Source organism: Ambystoma mexicanum, chromosome 1p (assembly GCF_040938575.1).
Source record: "Ambystoma mexicanum isolate Mex_15411 chromosome 1p, UKY_AmexF1_1, whole genome shotgun sequence".
NCBI lineage: Eukaryota > Metazoa > Chordata > Amphibia > Caudata > Ambystomatidae > Ambystoma > Ambystoma mexicanum.
Genome location: NC_090921.1, coordinates 1,482,890,491 through 1,482,912,948, shown reverse-complemented (window position 1 = coordinate 1,482,912,948; position 22,458 = coordinate 1,482,890,491). Strand labels below are relative to the sequence as shown.

At 41.5% G+C, this 22,458-nt stretch overlaps 1 protein-coding gene across 10 annotated transcripts in view; it reads right to left on the bottom strand.

Moving 5' to 3' along the window:
- Positions 1-2,025: 2,025 nt before the first annotated feature.
- MEF2D (myocyte enhancer factor 2D) overlaps positions 2,026-22,458 on the bottom strand; it is a 1,898,135-nt gene continuing 1,877,702 nt past the window's right edge. For all 10 annotated transcript variants that reach the window (XM_069607157.1, XM_069607149.1, XM_069607151.1 and 7 more), the window contains one exon: positions 2,026-13,167. In XM_069607157.1, coding sequence (XP_069463258.1) covers positions 12,849-13,167 — 319 coding nt within the window. In that variant the 3' untranslated portion in view covers positions 2,026-12,848. The remainder of the gene's footprint in view (positions 13,168-22,458) is intronic.

Here is a 22,458-nt window from a genome sequence, read left to right as displayed (position 1 = left end):
GGGAACGAATGACCAACAAGTGAGACAGGCACACCCCTGGCCATCCCGGAGCACTGGCTGGCATGCGTTTCAGCTTTTCCCTCCGGAAAGGGATGGGCACCCTGCCGGGGAACCCTGAATTGGGGGCCAGTCGACCAAGAAAGGTAATATCATTTTTCTACCAGCTCCAACCCCCACCCCCACCCCCAATCCTGATTCAGCTTGCCAGCACCCCTTGGCTCTTCCCTTACCCCCTGCACTTTTCGCCCTCTCCCTCCTGCCCATAACACCTAATGAGGTCCCTAAAATTGTCCGCTCTATGAAGGTCTCATCCAGACAGGTGCACCCCTGCTCTTCTAGAACCATTAAGGAAAATATCTCCCCTCCGACCCCGGCTCTTGAAGATTTCTGCAACCACTCCCTCACCACTTGCTCTTTCCCTCTAGCACTCCCTTGTGCACCCTCTCCCAAAGAAAAGTCAGCTGACCCCTCCTGCCAAGCTAATTATCGCCCTATCTCCACTAACCCCTTCCTGGGTAAACTCTTGGAGAAGTTGGTCTTGCCCGAACTGAACCTTCATACTGAACTTGTGGGTTGCCTCCATGACCAGCAATCTGGATTCCAGGCATCCAGAGGCATGGAAACTGGTCTCCTGAACACCTGTGAAGACATGCTCGCAAATCTGGACTACTCGCCTGCTGTTCTCATTCTCCTGTCTTTCCTCCAAATTTGACACGGTCAACCATTCTATCCACATAAAATGGCTCTATGATACCCATGGCATCAAGGATCGGGTACTAGATTGGCTGACCTCTCTCCTCACTAACAGCCCTTCCGAGCTGGAACTGGGCCCTTACTCCTCCACCACCTCAGTCTCAACTTGTGGTGTCCCCCAGGGCTCTATCCTATCACTGTAGCTCTTCAATATCTATCTCACCCCTCTTTCTTACTTGATCCCCTCCTCTCTTCATTTCCAGTGTTCTGCAGATGACACACTGCTTTCCTTCAAACTTCCCTCTACCACCTCCTCCTCCTCCTAACCCTCTCAACTCCGATTGTATGACTGCCATCCAGGCTTGGTGTGCGGCTAATGAACTCTACTGGCCAACGAGTTAAGTACTTGCATCCGACATGTGTGTACAACCTGCAGTCAGGGGTTGAAACTTCAGCAACGATGACTCAGTCATCATTGCCTAGTCAATTGTACATGATCAAATTAGGTAGAGATGATTACTGAGTTAATAAGAAGCAGGAGTAATCCGGCATATAGCCCTGCATAAGAACTTAATTATTTGTTATTTTCTCATTCTTTTTCATAATAAAACAGGCTGTCAAGTAGAAAATACCAGTGTGTTATTGCTGGCGAATTGGGATTGTAAACCCACTTTTCTCTCAAGGAATTGAATGAGATCTGCGTGGATATGGTTGAGGGAGGAATAGCTACTAAAAAAAAACACATTAATCGCTTGTCCAAACGCACACATTATTGCAAGAGCTCTTCACTATACAAACGCCATGAAATGCAATGATGGAGATCAAAATGTTTTGTGTCATAATTATTGCTTACACGCATTTCACATCAGTGCTCTCGGTCATTGAGCTGCTACTACCACCTTTACAAACTGCCACTGCAATCCTGTTGTAATGACAGTAAAGGTGTTACAAATGTGACCCATCACATCATTTACACCTGCACAGCACTCGGACCTTGATCCATATCTGCAGGAGAGCGAGACATTTGTTCATGACACTGTACTTCCGACATCACAAGATATCTTGTGGAAAAAATATGACAAACATATCTTTATTGCTAATGCAAGCAGAGTAAGGCTTATGAATTCTATTCCAGCCTTGGTGAGTCTAGATTATTCTGCCAGTTCGTGCATAAGTCAGGCATTTGTCCAGGATCAGATGTCATTTGTTGAATCATTTATGTGTAATATTCACGTTCTGCCAGCATTCAGAAAAGGGACTTGACGATGTGTGGCATAACCACAAACAATGCAGAACATTCAAAGATGAGAAAGAAACAATCAAGCAAAAACATATGAGAAACGTGTATTTTTTAATAGTAAACCTCTTTACAACAAATATAGTGAAAGAGCTTCCAAACAAAATTCATGAAGAACTTCATGTTTCTTTCATCTTATTGTGTAATATACAATAATGCATCACCATACATCACAAAAAAGGAAATATTGAAACAGACGCCTCACACACGTGCTGCTAAGGGGAATGGGGAAACGAAGAAGGAGAAGAATGGTGGGGGGTGGGGAGAGTGAGAAATAGATCTCTTTGGGATTTGGTGATTCTCCGGTGTAGTGGGAGGGTGTGGTGGAGAGGAGGCAGGGGACAAGATTGCTTGAGAGGTTGAGTTAGAACTCATCCAAGTGGAAACACTCAAGGAGGGTTTTAAGGGAAAGGCCAAGCCTTGTGGTGTTCGACAGTGCTAAAATGTGACTTGGTCCTCAAAGATGAAATTATGCAATTCCTGCAATGGTGGCCTCTCCATGGCAAGAATAGATCATCTTTGGCAACCATAAGCCTTCACTTCTTGAAAGAGGGATCCAGCAAGCAGCTCTTCCCCCTCCCCCGATCCCCTGTGTCTGTCCCAAGTTCACCTCCTCTACCCAGCCGATGGGCACTATCATGCTCAAACGAACCCAGTCAAACACCAAGCTTTCCTGAGCATGGGCATTACTTCCACAAGTGTCTATTCTTTGAATGTTCTCTTTCTCATTATTCAAAGAGTAGAGTTCAATATACATACATTAAGTGAAAGTTATGCGTATGCAAAGAGCAGCTCAAAATTCCAGGTTTGACCGTTTACACCCTAGGCCACACGTGCTAAACTCCCATAAAAAAGGGCAGAAGAGTAGGGTAAAAATATATATTTATAATACATAGTGTATATTTTAGAATCGTCTCAGAACAATAAATAACTAGTGGAAAGTGCACACACTCCTTTTGTACAATTCGACGTTTTACCAAATATGAGCGAGCAAGAGAGGGTTGCGCTTATAGCGTCACCCCGTTCCTCTTCCACCACTCATGCACTAATTCTCTATCTGTCAACAATTTCACTAAAAAGAGTATTTCGTAAACTACTATAGTGCATACATTTTATATTTTTAAGATTTTTATATTTGTAGACAATGCCTTTGCACGTAGCCCAGAAAATGCTACCCAAACCTCTAAATCTAAAGACTGCAAACCATATGTTCACAGTCAAGGAACACGTGGCAGATCTTGCATACACATTGCAAGGAAAACTAGTTGCATTTGCACAGCCAAAGTATTGTGGATAAAAGCACCGGCTCTCTTCCCTGTGTGCAAACCAGCAGGCAAATTTTATTTGGATTTTTCAGCAGATTACCAACTGGCAAAAATGCAACAAATTAGTGAGGACACTGAAATGCTCTGCTTACTTTACTCAACGGGAACAATGCAGACAGCTCTGCAAACAATTCAGTGTAAGAAACAGGGCGTTAGTAGCAATGTCATGACTGCAAGTGCAAGCTTGACACCACATATCACCAATGGGCTCCAACTTTTTAAACTCCAAGTATATTTCTGTGCATTATCGGACAATCAACTAACCGGTGCCACTGTTGCCTGACTATACTGAAAATGACCTCAAAGATTGATAGCTAATCTCGTTTCTCAATTACTTTTTCACTAGTCATTGTACATTTAAACTGAGTGGGAGGAGTCAAATTGCAATTATTCTGCATTACCTACTTTAGGGTAAGAATCAGACCCTGTCTTCACAGAGCTGCACAGAATTCTAAGAACGTGAAGCACACGGCAAGATATAAATCCTGTCATGAAATAAATCTAGTCTAACAGTGCCACCCGGTGGCCAAAAGAAACACACTTGCACTTATTATGGTTTATAACTTGGGAACGATTTATATTCAAAATGTTTGCATTCAAGCTACATTGCACTGGCCCTTCTTTTTAAGAGAACAAGTGGCACTTGAAAAAGCAATACAATATACTCTTAGTTTAAAAACTTCTTTCTACAATTTCAAAAGTAACTGGTCGCTTGAATATTATTAACTACGCCTAAAAGAAGAGTACAGAAAAGGTGAGAGCATGGGGTACAGAAATAAAACTTTTACCACAGAGGGATAGAGATGCAACATTTTGATTGAGGAATTAATGAGAATGAGGCAACAGATTGAGGTCAACAGTCCGTTAGGGCATTTTCTCGAAACCGAATTTCTGCTCAACTCTGAGGACTGCAATCATAGACACTTTCCTTAAACACTGTTAATTTGATATGTACTCATGTTGTCAAGATGAGAAGATTTTACGTTTTGGATGCATCTTTTTAACTTAGTCTGACCTGTTGATTTCTCAGAAACAATTTCAGAGCTTTCAATTACGTTTTTCATTCCTCCACCTTTACAGGGGGAAACGTAGGTACCTGACTTAAGATGTATTTCAGTGTCCCTGCTGAGGAAATGCTCTTGTAAACATTGCATTTACAGACACACAGCACCGATACCTTTCAGACTCCAACTCTCAATTTTGGTGTCAGTTTGAAATTATGCACGATGGCTGCTCTGTTTAAAACAACTATTGTAACAGAAGGCCATTCTCAACAAACCGATGCCTTCGTCAAACAGAGCGACTAGTGTAATGTCTGCTTTTGCACGAAAAAGGAACTAGGTGTTCTGTGCTGGCTTCAGTACTAGAACATATTGTTGCTGTCATCACAGAGACCATTTCTTATTCTGCTTTGCCTTTTTGTGGGCAAATTGGCAATTTTAGAAGGAGCAATATTGCTATGTACCAAGAGAACACCAATGTTATCTCTTTTCACAGGGTGGACTTAGGTTTCCCCTGAGAAAGTGGTTGATACATCTGCTTCTGGGATAAACATGTTTGTGCTATCTCTTAGTGGACTCTAATTAAATTGTTTATTAGGCGTTTCTGTGGGAGTTGCACCTCTGCCACCTAGATCATAATCTAAACTCAGTACATATTTTCTTAAATCGGAGTTAGGAAATTAAGGGCGTGAAGGACAAGGAAGAGGTGGGGGTTGGAAACAGTGATTAAACAACAAAAGCTGTACAGTTCAAAGTCAGTATTATTACAATATACTCTGACAAAAATATAATTTCATTTCATATCAATACAACAAAAAACAGTTTCCTGTACTGTTACCATTGCTAACATATCGAAACTCGCTATTTACAAGTAGCCGGTTAAATACTACAACAGAGAGAGTGTGATAGAGTGAAGGGGCATGAGAGAGAAAGATAGGGAGCACTGCAAGAGAAAAAGCATTTCTACGCATTGATCATGGCTTCAGACAAACTGATGGAGAAGGGGCCTGAAAGAGGTAGGTGAGGAGACGCAACGCATGTACAAAACGTAATGAAGCAAAGGTAATGAGAGAAAATGAATAACAGGATGAAAGAAAGAAAGAAGAGGATGGAGAGTGCAACCCTGCTTTGGTTTTCGGCAGTACATGCCATACATGTACATAGCGCCATAAGGAATAACGTTTGTGTTGGGGTGGCTTTCCTACCAATTGCATGTCAGGTGATGAAGTTTGAGCTGCAGGTAAGCAGATACAAAATATTCACTAACCTATTTGCAGAAATTTGCCTTGAGTGGAACAAATGGCCATCTGGTTAAACAGTTTGCTCCACTTTCTACATTGGGCAGTACACATTTTTAAACTTGTAATCCTCAACCCGAGCAATGAAATCAAATGATTATGTCACAGAAGAAATGTATTAAAACTGTAAAGCAAAAAGGAAGCAATGTTTTTATACGTAGGACTAAATTACCTCAGTGAGCAAGCAAAGCACGTAACTGACCAAGTCAACAATCAATATTGAATTAACATGCCATAATCTACACCGAGTTTCCCATTTACCTGCTAGACTCTGCAACAAAGAATATTAGTAAAAACAGTTAAGCCTCTGGCAGTGGAAACATTTAGCCCAGCTAAGTAGTTCCACAAACAAATGTACAGATAGGTTGGAAAGACTAACATAAAAATACTTTTTTTTTACCCAGTCGCCAAAGAGTTCGTATTTTATTCATGGGAATCCAATCAACTGCCAGGCTTTAAAGTTTAAAAAGGGAGGGGACTGCGTCTTTCAGATGAGCAAAATTAATGCAATAGAAGTGGTTAATTGGAAAAAAGTTTGAATTATTGGCCAGCATTGCTTGATCGAGCAGGTATTCTTTTGCTGTGTTTGACTAACATAGAAAGCCACCAGCACATAAAGATGTTCTTAAATGCTGTATCCTCCTACTATGACATTACTCCAGTGGAACTCGAATGTACTAATCCACTGGTAAGACCTCACAACTTGGGAATATTGCATTTTCTCTCCTGCCCTGGAACTCTGGTGTTGTGGAAAGTTAAGGCGCAAAGCAAGAGAAAGAAGAGGTGTAAACTGGCAGAACCCTGGAATTTTCTTTTATTCCATGTTTTCTCTTGTACCTTTTCGTCTCTCTTACCTGTGTCACTAAGAAGCCCTCAGGGGAATATATCTCGCTGAAGGTGGTTACACTTCTACATTTCTGTAAAAATGCATCTACTAAGAAGATGTGGCCTTCACTATGGTTGGCTCTTCTGTTTGCATAGTTTGAGTGATTGATGGGGATTCTGGGCTTCAGTCAATAGCGCTGAATTAAATGGATGGCAGATAAACCAACTATTGTTTTTTCACAGATTTTAAATTATTTTGTATAGTAAGATTTCTGCAACGAAACGTTAACCTACATCATAAAAACCTAAAAAATAGTGTTGCATAAGTTATTTCATCTTCTGTGAGCAAATGAAAAATGGGTTAAAATAAATATTGTTTATTGCACTGCTCTTGTTATTTTACAATTTGGCAGCAGCTGAAAGGGAGCAACAAAAACTGAATGCACACCCCAATTATAGATACAATCAACTGCACACTTTTCTAAATGCTTTAGATGATTTCAAAGGGTGAGGTTTTGAAATTGAACTTGCAAACAGGGACAGAGCAATGTGAAATTCTATGTCTGTCGAGGTAACACTACTACTTTCATGTAAATTGCTCCTGAAAACTTCTTGTGGCACCTCCTTCAACACAGGATAAATAATCATGATATAAACAATGTGCAATAACTGGTCACGTTTTCCTGTTGTGTGTTGCTGTTCTAATAATTTTCAAACTTAAGCGGTTAACAGTAACATAACAGTATAAAGCAATATAATTTAAACCACATATACATGAAAAGTAATGTGTAGACCCCCATTTACAAGACACAGGTGGTACAATAATTTCATTGTATCTAGTTGGAGAATGTAATAAATACACGTGCAGGGAGGGAGGGAGGTTATTCCTGCTCCTATGAGGACTTTCTCTTCATTCAGTGGTTTGCCACCTGTTCTGTTAAACAGTTAACTAGGACTTCCTTTTCTGGATAGAGTGCACATTGATTGTAATTTACTTGCAAATGTACCTGACCTCCCACAAGCAGAAAGCAAAGTTTGAGATTAGGTGGCCAGCTGGCAGCTGGAATTTGGAATGGAATGGGATGGGATGGGAGGAAACTTGCTGTTGGATAACTGATACAGGACCAGAGGTGCTTTGGATAGTTGGGAACTCCATGTCCAACCGCAAAACACACATAAGGATTCCATAGGCTTCAGGAGAGAAAAGGCAGAATCCAAGACTTTGGTAAGTAACCACAAGTTTAAAAAGCAATATATATATCAGTGCATACTTCTTATATGAAAATATACACAACTGTATTTCATTCTCCAAAAATCAAACATAAAAGGGCGATTAAAAACAAAAAGCGAACCAGCCAAACACAATATATTAGCTATTTTTTGTCATTGTTTAAATTTTAAACGCTACACTTTGTTGAGGTTACACTTTTTTGTCTTTTTTGTATATATTTTTTGTAAATGTTTCTTCATGCATCTTACACGTGTATAGCCTTTTAGAATAAATACGCTCCTTTTTTCTCTCTGCTCTTCTAAAAACTGCAGCATTTACTTTTTTCCTTTCATTTAAATCGTGCAATGTTTTTGCAACACCCCTTAAAAAATGAAACAAAGAAATAAAAACAGAAACTAAACACAAGGCAAACTTCCAAATTAAAAAAATGTACACAATGTAACTGTCAACAGCACAGAGTACGAGAAATAAAATTAAAACCAGAACAAATATTTATATAGGTTAAAAACAAGGGTGTTCGTTTCTTAGATTGTCATTCTTATTTGTCCTGAAAATTAATAAGTTTTAATTTAAAAGTCTGTGAAACTAAATAAAAAGTTCACCAATATAGTGAAACCAATGCCGATGCCATCTGCCTTATAGGTGAGAAATTGAGGCCCTAATGTCTCATCCATTTCACAAAATAAAAAAAACACAGATGAAATAACAGGAGAAACCTGCCAGCCTCATTACCCTTCTTGGGGTACCATTTTGCTTTGTCACCTTTCTCTGGAATGTTTGCTGCTTGCTGCCAGTTTAATGCCATTGTCCTTGTTCTCTCCACTCGTCTCAAGTCACAATCAGCAAAGGGTTTGTGTTAAAGTGTCAAGCTGCAGGGCTAAGACTGCTATTTTTGAACAGGCCCATTCAAGTCCATTGGATCTTTAGGTGACCAGGACTGAGAGGGAGCCTGCTCCATACAAACTACATGGACATACACCAATTGATTTAGTTGAAAAAAGGGAAGCTCCCAGCGTTGGTGTCTCCTTCAGCTGTATGTGGAGCAAGAATGTGTGTTGGGCTGGTTTCTTGTTAGAAGAGTCGTCGTGCAATCACAGATGACTGAAAAGCCCAATGGTGAAGCATTTATAAAATGGTGAGATCAGCATTGGTTGATGGAATGGTCCTCGAGTGCCCGCATGCTGTATCTTCGCTGACAGAAAGAAGACTGCTGCCCATTGTAGTAGACGCAAAATAAATAGGTGAGTTTGGCAGTTCACAGGCAGAAAATGGCAGCAATCTCAAACATTTCAGGGAGCTCATATTACTGGCAGTGCTTGACACAAATTGTGTCCCCTGTTGATTAGTTCACAAACTCAAGATCGCTGAACACTGGCAGTATCTCCACTTTTACAAATAGAAAATAATTGATTTAATTTACCAACATGCAAAGTGATAATTCCATTGCACCCCCTACCTAATTTTTGATTAGTGCATCATGCATGCGTGAGGTCTATGCAGAATACATAAAAAATTCAAAATCAGACAGGCACCAATAATTAAAGCCACAGTGATATACAGAATCAACTATAGCAATCTTCACAATATTTGGTTTGGGTAGGTGCCCACACTGGTGCTGCTGTGATCAGGACAACAGTATGCTTCAAGTGGAAAGCAAGTTGCACATTATGAGTCACGAAAGAAAAGATGAAAAATGCACATGTTCTGAGACTAAGGGAAATTCAGAAATGTGGCTAATGATGAGCGTATTGCAGGTAATGGTAATTTGAAATGCTCTAATGGCGATCAAGAGAAATGTTCTGCAATTGCCATTTTAAAATGCGGTTACCAACCAGACTATGCAGAGGTGTGTATTGTGAGACTTGAAAACCCCCTCTTGTTAGCACTTTCTTATTTTACAAACTCTGGTGTGCCTGCCTTGTGCATGCCTCAAGGATGGCATTTGAAAGTAGGTGAATGCCTTTCGTCATTCACACCCCAAAACGCAGTGATGCAAACTAAGTGGTATCTGAAGGAAAACGGATCAAGGAATATCACAAATACCGAGAAAGCCAGACCAATGAACCAACATAGCTAACATAAGTCTATCCAATCAAATGCTACTCATTGTACAACCCATTAAATTAGACAGGATAGGGAGAGTTTCTACTTGGTTGCCTCACACTGAGTTAACAATTGAGCAAAGGTCGTTTGATGCTCTGTAATCGTATCTTAAGGATGATAGCATAGGGGAATCAAAGTACACATCCGCCTAGCAGATATGTTAGACATCACAAAGCAGATGTAGGTTTATCTAGACATTTGCACGTCCACATGGATTGTATTGGATTTGTAGACTAGGTCTAATGGCCACACTAACAAGCAAACGCAACTTAATTGATTTGAATCGTTTGTAAACTGGTGGCGTTCTGCTATATAATGTCCAACTACACGGACCATACGTTTGCAAACTTAAAGGGTATTATGCTTTGATGTTAATCTGAACAAAAAAATATTAATTGTGGATAATGAGGGGGAACACATCTGTTGTCTGCCCTGGCAACCATACAACCGCATTCCAATACACGTACTCCATACTGTGATGGCGTTGGGCTGCTAAATACTACTGAAGTCAAGGAACAACTCCCATAACTGTATTAATAAAAGTTGCATGGCCAGCTGCTCTGCTCAAATGTGACTAGCTAGTCATGGGTCTTCGAGAGCCTCAACTACACCACATTTTAAAGATAACCACGGACTATGCAAGTAACTCCCACTAAGATTCACTGTATTAAAATGTGTTTTGTAAGGCTATTCCGAAAACTTGGAATAAATTATACTCAGTGACCCCTTAGGGTAGATCAAGGAATACATTTCCTCTTCTAGCTACCCATCTTTTATTTGAAACCAGATGAAATATGATGTAGCTATAGAAGGTACATGCAAAAATCGAGCTCTGCATATAAATAATATGCATGTATAAGTAAGTATATGCCAAAATAGGTGCATATATAGGATTATACATTTATATATTTCCCTGACATTAAAAAAAAAATTTAAAAAAAAGGTGGTTTCTAAATCTCATAATTTTAAGGGCAAACGCATTTTAAATTAGTAGAACAATGTATGCTCAGCCTTCGTAAGTGCAATGTTTAATGGTATTCTCAAGGTGGTGTGCATTTTTGTACGCAATATACCACTTACCAAGCCTACTAGCAGAGCTGAACAGGCCCAGCACAATATCACAGAAATACGTTTATGTTGGTAAATTAAATCAAGTGTCTCACTTTTATAAATACAGAGATACTGCACAAGAACGTAGAATGTAGAATGTAAATAGGCAATGTTTGGATTACATACGAATCCCCGTCTTATAAAAGCAGCATGTCCTGGACAAAGGTGCTATTGCAGCTGTGAAGCGATTGCAGAGAAAGCCACGTGGTTTGCAAGTGCGTTCTTGTCACTGTGAACGTCACCACAACTGCAGCTTGAGCAGTCCAAGTCACCTAGAGAATAGAAACTGTGTGCATCAGAAACACAGAAAATCTTATAATTTCAAACTATTCGGTCTAGCAACAGTCACGTGATTAATCGCAGTAAGCAAGATCCACCAAGCATCCACAGGTGGTCACGTGATAAAAAACTGAGCAACGTTCAAACGATATGATCAGAGGTTTTCCCTACTAAATATTTATTTGGTGTGCTCGGAGGTATGGAGTGGCATCCTCATAACACTGAACTGTTTCGTTACCTGAGAAAAACGTGAAACGCCGCTCGAGTCGAACACTGTACCTCCGAAATAAAGTCACATTTTAAACATCAGTTTCAGAGGAAAAACAGGAAACCGATGCACAGTACGTGACCATTTTGGTAATTAGTAGTACAGGTGTAGCTATAAAAGTTGTTATTCGTCTCTATGTCATGATTAATTGAATGCCTTTTTTCATGTTTGCGTGATCGTAAAAGCACCCGTAGCTTAAAAGACTTGTTTAAAATTAATGTATGTGTATTTCTAGTTGAATTATTGAGGCGCCATTGCTGAAAAACAAGTCCGTTAATGGTGCCAAATATGGGTCCCACGTTAACAACGGGTAGCGAGGATTAGAAGGGAGAAAATGACCTGCATTAAAAACTCTCCCTGCCAATGAGGCCTTTTTTTAAGACATGGCTTCCTGTTCAAAAGTAGTGCACAATAGTACACCCCACCTACTGCGTATGGTAAATCCTGCCTGGTGGTGCGCGAGGGCATGGGGCAGAGTGCCTTCAGAGACCAGAGGTGAGGTTCCCACTAGAGATGCTATCAAATCAAAATCGGTCCAATTTAGGTGAAAGAAGTCCTTGAGCTGCATCAGAGATGTCCATTACTGACCATAGTGGAAGAAATTACACAGCAGGCTGCGGTGATAGAGAACACAGGTTTGTGTTCTATTTGTAAAGAGAGTGTGTATAACAGAATTACAGGTTGAAGCCTGTTTGTTGGCGTTGCAGCCCACAAATCAGAGTTGTGCCAATTCAATTCTGCAGGCTCAATACATATTACAGGCTTTCTTGTGATGGGAGAGACACTACCCACAGACTGACAATTTTCTAAATCGCACACACTAGAGCGGGGGCTGGAAAATTAACAGAGGATGTAAAATGTGCACACTCTTAAACACCCGTCATTTCTAACGTTTAATGCAAATAATGTTTGGCATGTTTATGTGTATGTTACTTTCTGAATCCCTTCAGAAAAAGGTCACATGGCTTCATTAGAGAATATCTCATCACGAGCAATGGGAATCACAATGAGCTTTACACTGCCACTTTATATGTTATGTGGTATTTGTAAAGCACAACGTTTTCCATTTCCTAGACTTGTTGCTGGGATATCTCCATGTAAAATGAGTTAGAGGAAAATGAATCGGTGGGGGAATACCATTGAGAGTGGATATAAAGATAATTAGAAATAAATAACACATAGCGGCAATAAAGGTCGATTTCAGCTGCTGGTCACCATAACGTATAGTATGTCCTGCAAACATTGCCTGGTTTACAAGTACAAGAAATGCCTACTAAATACTAAAGCTACTTTTCAGGCAGTAGATAATTAGACATATCCCAATAACACCCTCAATGACAACACCCTCCCCTTGGCCCTCAGTGCCCACTACCCCCAGGGCTAAGAGCAGACAGTGGCTAAATGGTATTAGGGAGTCCTTATGTTACCCAATTGTCCAGTCGCATGCGCTTTATGGATGAATTTTCACCATCAGACTCTGTGCTTTGCCGCAAGAGTCCGAGAGTTGAGCTGTAGTCGCTGCGGTTATCATCCCTGTCGTTGCCTTCAAAGGAGCTAGCGTTGCTGCTTAGGCTGTCGACAGGTGATCGGCCCATAGTTTCAAGCTTCGTCTGGTGCTGATAGGAGGAGAGGGGGGTGTTGGTGTTACGTTCACGATTTGGAGATGGCGGTTCCTTTTTGATGCTGATGTCTGTGTTGGTGTTGACGGTCAATGTGTGATGCAACTGGCCTCCAGATCTACAGAGCCAAAGGAAGAGAGGTAGGAAAGATGCAAAAGAATAGGTATGAAGTGAGAAGAAATAAAGAGCACGAGTGAAAAAAAGGGAGTGAGAAGAAAAGGGGTAAATTAAAAAGAGGAAGAAATTAAAGAAAACATTAGGTTTCAAATACGCAGACACACGCATAGAGTTTCAAATGTAATTCTTGCTACAAAATGTAAAGGGTTAACAATGCTGACCAGGTCACAACTTCACCACAGAAAACGGACTCTGCAGGTAAATCCTGCTGTAACCCTTTTAACCAGCTTCTTGAGCCCCATACTTGTAGTGTTAGTCTTTGAAGTGTGAGTTTAAATAGCCAATAGAGGACCTTACAAACATTAACCAATGTAAGACTTCTGGATTCTTAACAGACAGAGAGATAATATTTAATGTTGTTTTCGCTTAATGAAAAACAGATTCTGTTGAAAAGGATGATAGGTTTCAATGCAGCAGTGCAAATATATTTTAGAAACACACAGAAAATAAAAAACACTTTATAAAGGACTTGCATTAGTTCAATAAAGCTCAACTCCACCTCAATCAAATCATAATTGATTAACCAAAGATACAATTACGTTTGTTGACAATATACAGATATGTGGCTGTACCGTACCTCACAAATAAATACACTATTTGCAATTTTTCTGTATTTATACCCTCACATTAAGAAATTATTCACCTGTTAACATGGCATCCCTGATGGATGTTCCTAATGCAGACTGCCAGTATCTTGAATTTTTTAATGCAAAGGATGAACCTCAGTGTCAATAAAGAAAAGGTGGCCAAGACATTGCCATGGTTTCTATTGCACCACAGGCCCAATAGTCAAATGACCAACTCTCCTTGTTTTTTCAAGTAGATTCTGCCCACAATTAGCCACCCTTCATTTAATTTTAGTTTGAATATTTGTGAAGCTCAAATCTAGCACAGAGCAAACTATAAAACCAAATGATTTGGGTAATACCGGTTTGTTGAGCTGGTAGTGTGAAAGAGCACAGTGATAGGGATATGACTCGGTAGTTCAAAGGTATTCTTGAGTTTACACAGACCTGAACTGAACATCATTACATTTTGTTCCAGTACACTGTGGGCTGGTGCTGCAATTGCTAAAAGCTAGTCTTATAAAAAGGTGTGCCTTATGTTCAAGTCGAGTCAATGGAATCAATTGAATAGACCTGCTTGCCTTTTTTGTTGCAGCAAGGTGCTCAGAGTGTTGTCTTCAGCTGACTCCTTGTCCTGTCTGGTCCACCTGAGATGAAGAGCTTATCAGACATGTACAACATTTTTTTGATGGACACTAACATGTCATTAATATAACACATTTTGAACAATATGTGAGCCTATGGAGAGACATAGTGGAGATCGATCTGTGTTGGAGTCAAGTGGTCATATATTCAATGGCCTTTTACAAGCCAAACGGTGGGGGTGTTGAGGCTTTGTCAAGTAGTGCAGTGAGGATTACATTTCTGCAACTGATGTGTGATAACTAAGAATTGGGTTGCCTCTTAAAGTATTCTTATTGATCATGTATAGCAGATTACTTTCAATGCACACTACTGGTACTTTGTTTAAGAGGAATTCATCTTTAAATTGAGATGGATGTCAATATAGAAACCAATGGTGGGAAGGTAGAATCAAAGCAGCCTTGAAAATCGATAGCGTCAGGAACAGAAAACAATTTGAATCGTAGTATTTCCATTGTGGATCAGATCTCTGTGCATCCTTATGGGGTCTACAAAAGGTAATTCTTCTCTGCGCCTATCTCTGTGACCAAGCCCAATAATGGTAAAAAACATACTAAAGATGGCAAGTACTTCAATGGGTAGTGTGCAAGGCTCATTTGCATCATGGGGCCGAGTGGTCTCTTTACAGTGTGACAGCAATGCAGATTTTTAAACTTAATCAAAAAACAAAGTCAAACCTCTGGACACAACCACTAGGACTTTGGTATTTGCGTAGCTATTACTTTATAATTCAATGAATCCTATCAAAGCGGGCTGCCCATTCCTTGCTGACTTTGCCGCTGGTAATGAACAAAGTTCAAATTTATTCTCCAGTCTACACAAATACTTCCAGTAGGCTCAAGATAGATTGTGGAATGATGAATCTCAGTATGTAAGGACTACACAATTTTAAATAACTTTGAAATAAAGGTCAAGATTCCTCAGCTTTCTTCCTTTCTTCCAACAAGATTGAAAACTGGAGTAAAATCCCCCCAAAAGGGCCACAAAAAAGCCTTTTCTTGCTAAAACTCCCAATTCATTGGGTGTTGTGTGTGCAGTTTATTAGGCATTTTTTTTTTTAAGATGAGATCGCTGAGGCTACTTGGTCTGTATGATTTAGAGTCCAACATATTAACATTTTTACATGGGGAATACCTTCTTTCTCTGAGCTGGGTGTCTATTTGTCTTATGACAGTTTATTTGGGAAAGAGATTGCCACCCTCTTAATCGCCTTAGGTGGCACCAGGTTTGGCTAAGGAGGTTTTGCATTTTCTGAGTTGTTCAACTGTCTTTTGGTTTCATTTTTACCAGAATATATGCATTGAAATCAGGATTATTTATGCCAATATTAATCTCTTCAATTGCTAAAATGCTTGCATGCATCTTAATATTCAAATATATTTAAACAGCTCTTTCCAGGCTAACTTCTTGGCAGTGTTCCATTGCTTCCTAATTAGGTCCACGCTACATAAAATCCAAATACAAAAAGCACAATTACTTTACTTGACATTTTATTTCCAATTTAAGGTGGTCCACAGCACAGTTAATGCATCTTTCTCAAAGGCTCACCTGATTGGTATTTATGTGTCTTTCTGCCATAAAGGAAGAAATGTGAAGCAGTGTTTTGCGTGATAATGGCTCTGACTCAACAAAGTGAAAATACCTTGTGGGGCTGATCTTTGCTTTTACATGTACTTGAACAAGTTTACTTGGCACACTTGCCCCTTGAGGGGAAATATGGCACCAAAAATAGGCCAATTAAGGCTGAATTCATGTACTTCATTTTTAAGGGTTTTGTGCCATTAGATTTGTATAAAACGAACACACTTTTATAACGATAAGAAGCCTTCATATGAAGTTGGAAACGCAACAGAATTTCAGAAACCAAAAGGCTCATGTTTTTGAAAAACAGACTCCACGAACTGCTACTTTAGGCTTGGCTGAAACATGAAAGACAAAGCAACACGCATTCTCAAAATGCTTAAATATTGTTTGGAATCAGACGTAAGAGTGGAGTGAGACGTTTTCTTTTCAGTGTACCCTGGCTCTGATCTTCGTGGAATGACTTGATCACGATTCATTACCTACTTGTATGTAGGGTATTTATAAAGCACGAACGGTGCGCTCTATATAGGGGATAAACCCACGGTGTTACAAGTAGGGTGACGTGTACTTTATATAGAATGCAAATCAACGTGGAAAGGTGGTAGCATTTTACTTTAAGTCAATGGACGTACATGAGCCTCGGAAGGTGCTGAAGAGCAACCATCATTCTGGCATTGGCATAGGAGATGCAGTCATGTTAGGCGAGGAGGCACGGATTAACTAGTGATTGGTTGCCAAGAATGCAAGTACCCATAAGGCCGTGCAAGGAGACTTAAGTCACCTCCACACCCAATTATATCATGAAGGCAGGTTTACTCGCCTGAGAACCAGAACACCAGTCAGGTGAATGCAGCATATGCAGCTAAGTATCGGTAGATGTACTGGAATGTAAATACAAAGGAGGTGGTTTATGCCTCATGGATATGCCGAGATCGATTAGTCAAGGTTTGGGCGAGTTTATTGTTAATTTAACAGACTAAATGCACCATACTGACCTTTCTGCATGAAGCTCATTGTTTAAACTGTGTGCTCTGCATGGGTGCACATATTTTGGGATGGGGATGTTATGCTCGCTTCCGGACACATTCCTGTGCAGCTGTAAGGAAATAAACCTGGTCTCTACCTTTTCTGCCTGTTCCCTATCTGAATTATTTGGTGATGAGCTGTGGATTTCAACATTTGGGGCTGTCGCGCAAGGGATTTGAAGTGCTCAGCTCAGACAGTAAAAGAAGTAGCATACTGCTACTAACACCTGTGCGCACCCAAAGGATAGGCAAGACAGCCCCACTGAAACCTCTAAAACGGGGTTTGGATGGGATCTGGCTGTGAAGTTTAGCGTTTCTCTTTGTGCTACACAAAACCAATGATTATTTAAATATAAGGCAGCACTGGCAGATACTGGATAATACGAAAAGGGGAGGTAGCCATAATAGACGGAAAAAACAAAGGCTACGATTTAAAACACAGTAGGTAAAGGAAATTATGGAAGCACTAAAAACTGAGTAGATGGGTCCAGAGGGCATGGAAAAATGGTGAAGAGGTGGAAAAGTCATGAGCCAGGAACACCTCTGAAAATGTAAATACTTTGGTTTCAAAGAGAAAGCAACGTCAGTGGACGAATAACATGCTAAGAAGTACGAGATAAATACATTTAATAAAGATGGGAAAACATCAACCTAAAGAACTAGAACACCTCTTATTGGGGTACGGCAGCATGCTATAAGTTTCTAAGCCACCGATCACAAACATGTAGTAACCTAGAAAGATTGAATATAATGACTAAAAGGGTTAGGTATACAGAATTCCCTGTAGATGGCACATTTGACATAATTAAACTGTTTCACTTAACAAGTGTTTTGGAAGCTAAGGGTTCAACAATTAAACCAGGAGAATTGGAAATCTTTTTGAACTGGTTCGCAAGAATCAAATATGAAATTACTTAAACTAGATAAGATACAATTGGAGCAGGAAATACCAGAAGGGGAGAGACTAAGTTTTGTCTGCAGCTGACTGAGGCTAATAGAATGGAAGAAATAGATAATGCAAGGAAAGAAGAGATTTTCAAGACCTTTGGCAGTATTGGGACACACAGAGCAAGTAGCACGACCAGCGCAAGCACAACCCCAGAAAGTATCCTTGCAAAGTGCAGTGAGAGCATCACCCCAGCCCCAAGCTTAGGCCAACCAGGCGGAACACACCTTTTCCACCAGCCCCTCCTATACCTGCGCAGGTGTGATTTACTCCACAGAAACTGTGCACTTACAAGTCCCACTTAGACGTACCAGGAGTGGATGAATATGGAACTCTTAGCCTTGTAATGGTACATGCTCTGTAGCCTCTCAGGGATGTGAGGAATGTGTGCAAAGTATTTCAATTTTTTAGAGAACCTGAGGAGTTGCACACTGCAATTATTATCCAAAATTGGCTAATATAAATCAACTCATGAGCGTGATCATGCCTGTCAAATTGTGCGATGGTTTGATTTAAAAGAGTAGGGGCTGGCCCATGGAAGATGTGGGGGTATAGTGCCCAGTTTGTTCAGATTGGAGAAGCTTTGGTAGAAAACATTCCTGTGGAATGTCCACGTAAGACTAAGGCAAGAACTTGTTGTAAAGCGGAAAGGGGAGTTTCACAGATTTTCCCGATTGTTTGAAGATTGTTTTTACTCATCATTCAGGATTAAATAATCTAGCTGTGACGGCACAGGAAGAGATATGGGGTGCATTTTCCGAAGGTGCAGCAGCAACATTTAAGATGGTGGTGTGCATTGGGTGGCAAACTAAACCTCTCTCAGAGTTGATTTTGGTTGTGAATCCTTACGTTTCATGTCAAGAGCAAAAGGCGGGGGCAAGTGAGGGTACTTATTCATGGCTCTTCAAGTGCAAAATGTGCGGGACAGGCATTGTTCGTGAATATGGGTTTTTGGAGGGTGCTTTAACAGGAAAGGGTGCAGGATTCACCCGCCGCAGAAGCAGAGGTCGTGGAGGTGGTAACTCCTGGCCCCCTGAGTGGAATTTACATGGATCTGCAACCATTACAGCATGTCACTATTGCAAAGGGGGAGGGATTGGAAGAATCAGCCACAGCTCCAAGCCGCAGAGAGAAGCCACCATAATTCACTCTACGCCTCCATTTCCAAACGAGGAAACCAAATAGATTACTAATATGCAATAGGAAAAAGGATTGAATTTCCAGGGGGCAGCTGACGTCATGTTACAAACACTGGTAACAATAGACTGCAAGGGTCCCTATGTAAACTACAGAATTAATGGTGTGGAAGTGCAATATTCAACAGATACAGGCGCAAACTGTTGTGCAATAGAAGCTAAAGAGCTCAAGGAGTCCTATTTTCCATCTGATACGGTAAGGGAGGTTGGTAATTCACTCTGCAATTTAGCAGCTTTCAATTTCTATTTGCCCAATTCCAGAAAAGCATGCCTTATTGTGAAGCCTCCTGTCCCAAGTGAATCTATTAGACACATTTGTGTATAGTTTGATGTACGATATCGATATTGAACCGAAGAGAAGGTAATTGCCATGTTGCTAGACAATCAGATCCTTTGCCATTACCTATGCTGGCGATGGTTGATGGAGTTGCATTAAAAGGTTTTGGGCATGCCAAAGATTGCAGATCCTGGCTATATTACCATGAAAGAACAAGTTACTTACCAACTGGTAACCTTCTTCTCGACTGGATGTTCCTCCAACATATTCCTCATCTATGACATGTAATGTCCACAGCACAGCTGTGCTGCTTCAGAAATTTTTTCGCAGAGGGCGCCCTGCGTAGATAGCATTGGGTCGATGTCCCTCGAAGGCCCCTGTCGAGGGTGTCATCATCAGATGTTATAAGTAGCACGCACGCTGCCCGTAGCCTCAGTTCTTGTCCCCCCCCCCCATCACAATGTGTGGCACACGTGCCTATACATCATTGACTGCACTTAGCCTTGTTGGAACGAAAGCTGTAATGGCATGGTAAATTCGAGAGGGGTAGGCTTGGAGGGCAATGAGGACTACGTTGGAGGAACATCCAGTCGAAAGAATGTTACCAGTTGGTAAGTAACTTTTTCTTCAAATGGATTGTGTCCGCCAACGTATTCCTCATCTATGACAGCCCAAAGCAGTATCCATGAGTGGAGGAGGGAGAAGAATTTAGACATACCCAATTAAAAGGCAGAGTAAAGCACTGCCTTACCAAAGGCGACATCCAGGGAATAATGCTTAACAAACGTGTGTATGGAAGACCACGTTGCAGCATCACAGATGTTCTTTACCGGTACACCCCTCTGCAGGGCTGTCGATGTAGCCATGTCCCTGGTGGAATAAGCCCGCAAGCCCTCATAGGGTCCTTGCGAGCCAACCTGTAGAATTCTGAAATAGTGAGGATGATCCACTTAGACATGGTCTGCTTAGACACAGCCTGGCCTAATCAGTGTCCAGTATACCCCACAAAGAGCTGGTTGTCCACTCTGACCTTGGACATTCTGGAAAGATAAAAGCTTAATGCCCTCCTAGGATCCAACCTATGGAGTCTCTCCTCATCAGGATGTGGAGGAGGATAGAAGGTGGGGAGCACCACTTTCTGACTTAAATGGAATTCTGACACTACCTTAGGTAGTAATAACGGATGTACTCGCAATACAACACTGTCCTTGTGGAACAAAGTAAAGGGTGGCTTAGAAGAAAGTGCCTGCAACTCACTCACTCTATGAGCAGAAGTAACTGCAACCAAGTCTTAAATGTCAACAATCTCAACGGACAATAGTGCAAAGGTTCAAATGGAGCACACATTCGAAATTTTAAGACCAAATTAAAATCCCAGACCGGCACCTGAAAAGGCGACAACAGGAACACATTTGTGAGCCCTTTCAGAAACTGAGTGATCAGGGGAATCTTGGAGCATTCGTCGGATGAGCACCTAAAGATAGAAAGCGCTGCCAGGTAACCTTTAATGGTTCCCATCAATGGTTCCGGTCAAGTGACACAGCGAGTAGAGTGCTCGCTTTGACATCTGTGCAGAACTTGCCAATGCAGGTTCGAACCCCGGCAGGGCCAAACTTAGCCTTTCATCCTTCCGAGGTCGGTAAATGAGCACCACACACAGTGGGTAATAATAAGCAGCGCTCAGATACCTGAGGGTTCATAGCAATATATAAATGCAAAATTATTATTAAATTATTATTACCTGAAGACACCTGTGGGCCAAAGAAAGTAAGAAGGAGAGAACCTCTGGAATTGAGCACTGAAAAGGATCAACATTCTTTCCCCTGCACCAGTCGCAAAACTTACGCCAACGGTAGAGGGACTGTGTTGCTGGCCACCTGGCCGAAAGCAACACCTCTATCACATCATCTGGGAGGTCCCAATCCTTAGATCTCAACCGCTCAAAAACCATGCATGAAGGTTGACGTCTTGACCTCTGGATGGAGAACCCGACCTTCCTCTTGCGAGAGAAGATCCTCTCTTTGGGGAAGACTTATTGGAGGACAGATGGACATGTCTATAAGGACCGGGTACCATGCTGTCTTGGCACAATCCGGAGCAATGAGGATCATGCGGGTCCCGAGCTGTCGCAACCTCCTGAGAACTTGAGGAATGACGGGGATCAGAGGAAACACGTACAGAAGCAGGAACAACTAATCCACAACGAACACGTCTCCTAGAGCTCCCCTCAGCGGAAATTCCCTCAAGCAGTACCTTTCGCACTTCTGGTTGGCACCGGACGCGAACAGGTCAACCTGGGTGAAGATCTCCTGAAGACTGCACTCTGCCTGCACAGAGCATCTGCTGCCATCTTCTCAGATGAACCGCCATTAGGGAGATTCCTTCTTGAATTGCCCAGAACCAGAGCTTCATTGCCTCCCTGCACAGAGGGAGTGACCCTATACCTCCTCTCTTGTTGAGGTAATGCATGGCCACCATGTTGTTCATCATTATTAGGACATTCTTTCCCCGTACAGTCGGCAGGAAAGCTTTCGGTGCTAGCCTGATTGCTCTCTGCTGCAAAGAATTGATGTGTAGTTTGGACTCCGATGGAGACCAATGGCCGCTAATGGTCAGATCGTTGGTATGAGTCCCCCACCTCGTGAGGAAAGCGTCTGTCACTACCGTTAACTCCGGCCACGGTTGCCAAAAAGGCTCCCCCTTCAGGACATTTTCCTCGCTCGCCCACCACCCAAGATCCTGGGATGGGAACCTGAAGGAGATCTGACATCTTGCCAGAGAACTGGGACCATTGAGTCGGGAGAGCCCACTGAAGAGACCACATTCTGTGTAGGGCCTCTGGCACCAGAAAAATGCTGGATGCCATGAGGCCGAGCAACATTAAGAATTTGAAAGCCGGAAGAGTCTGGGTTGTTGAAACTTGGAGACCATCTGGAGAATGTGTTGAGCCCTCACCTTCGGTGGCGAGCACATCCCCAAGGATGTGTTCAACACAG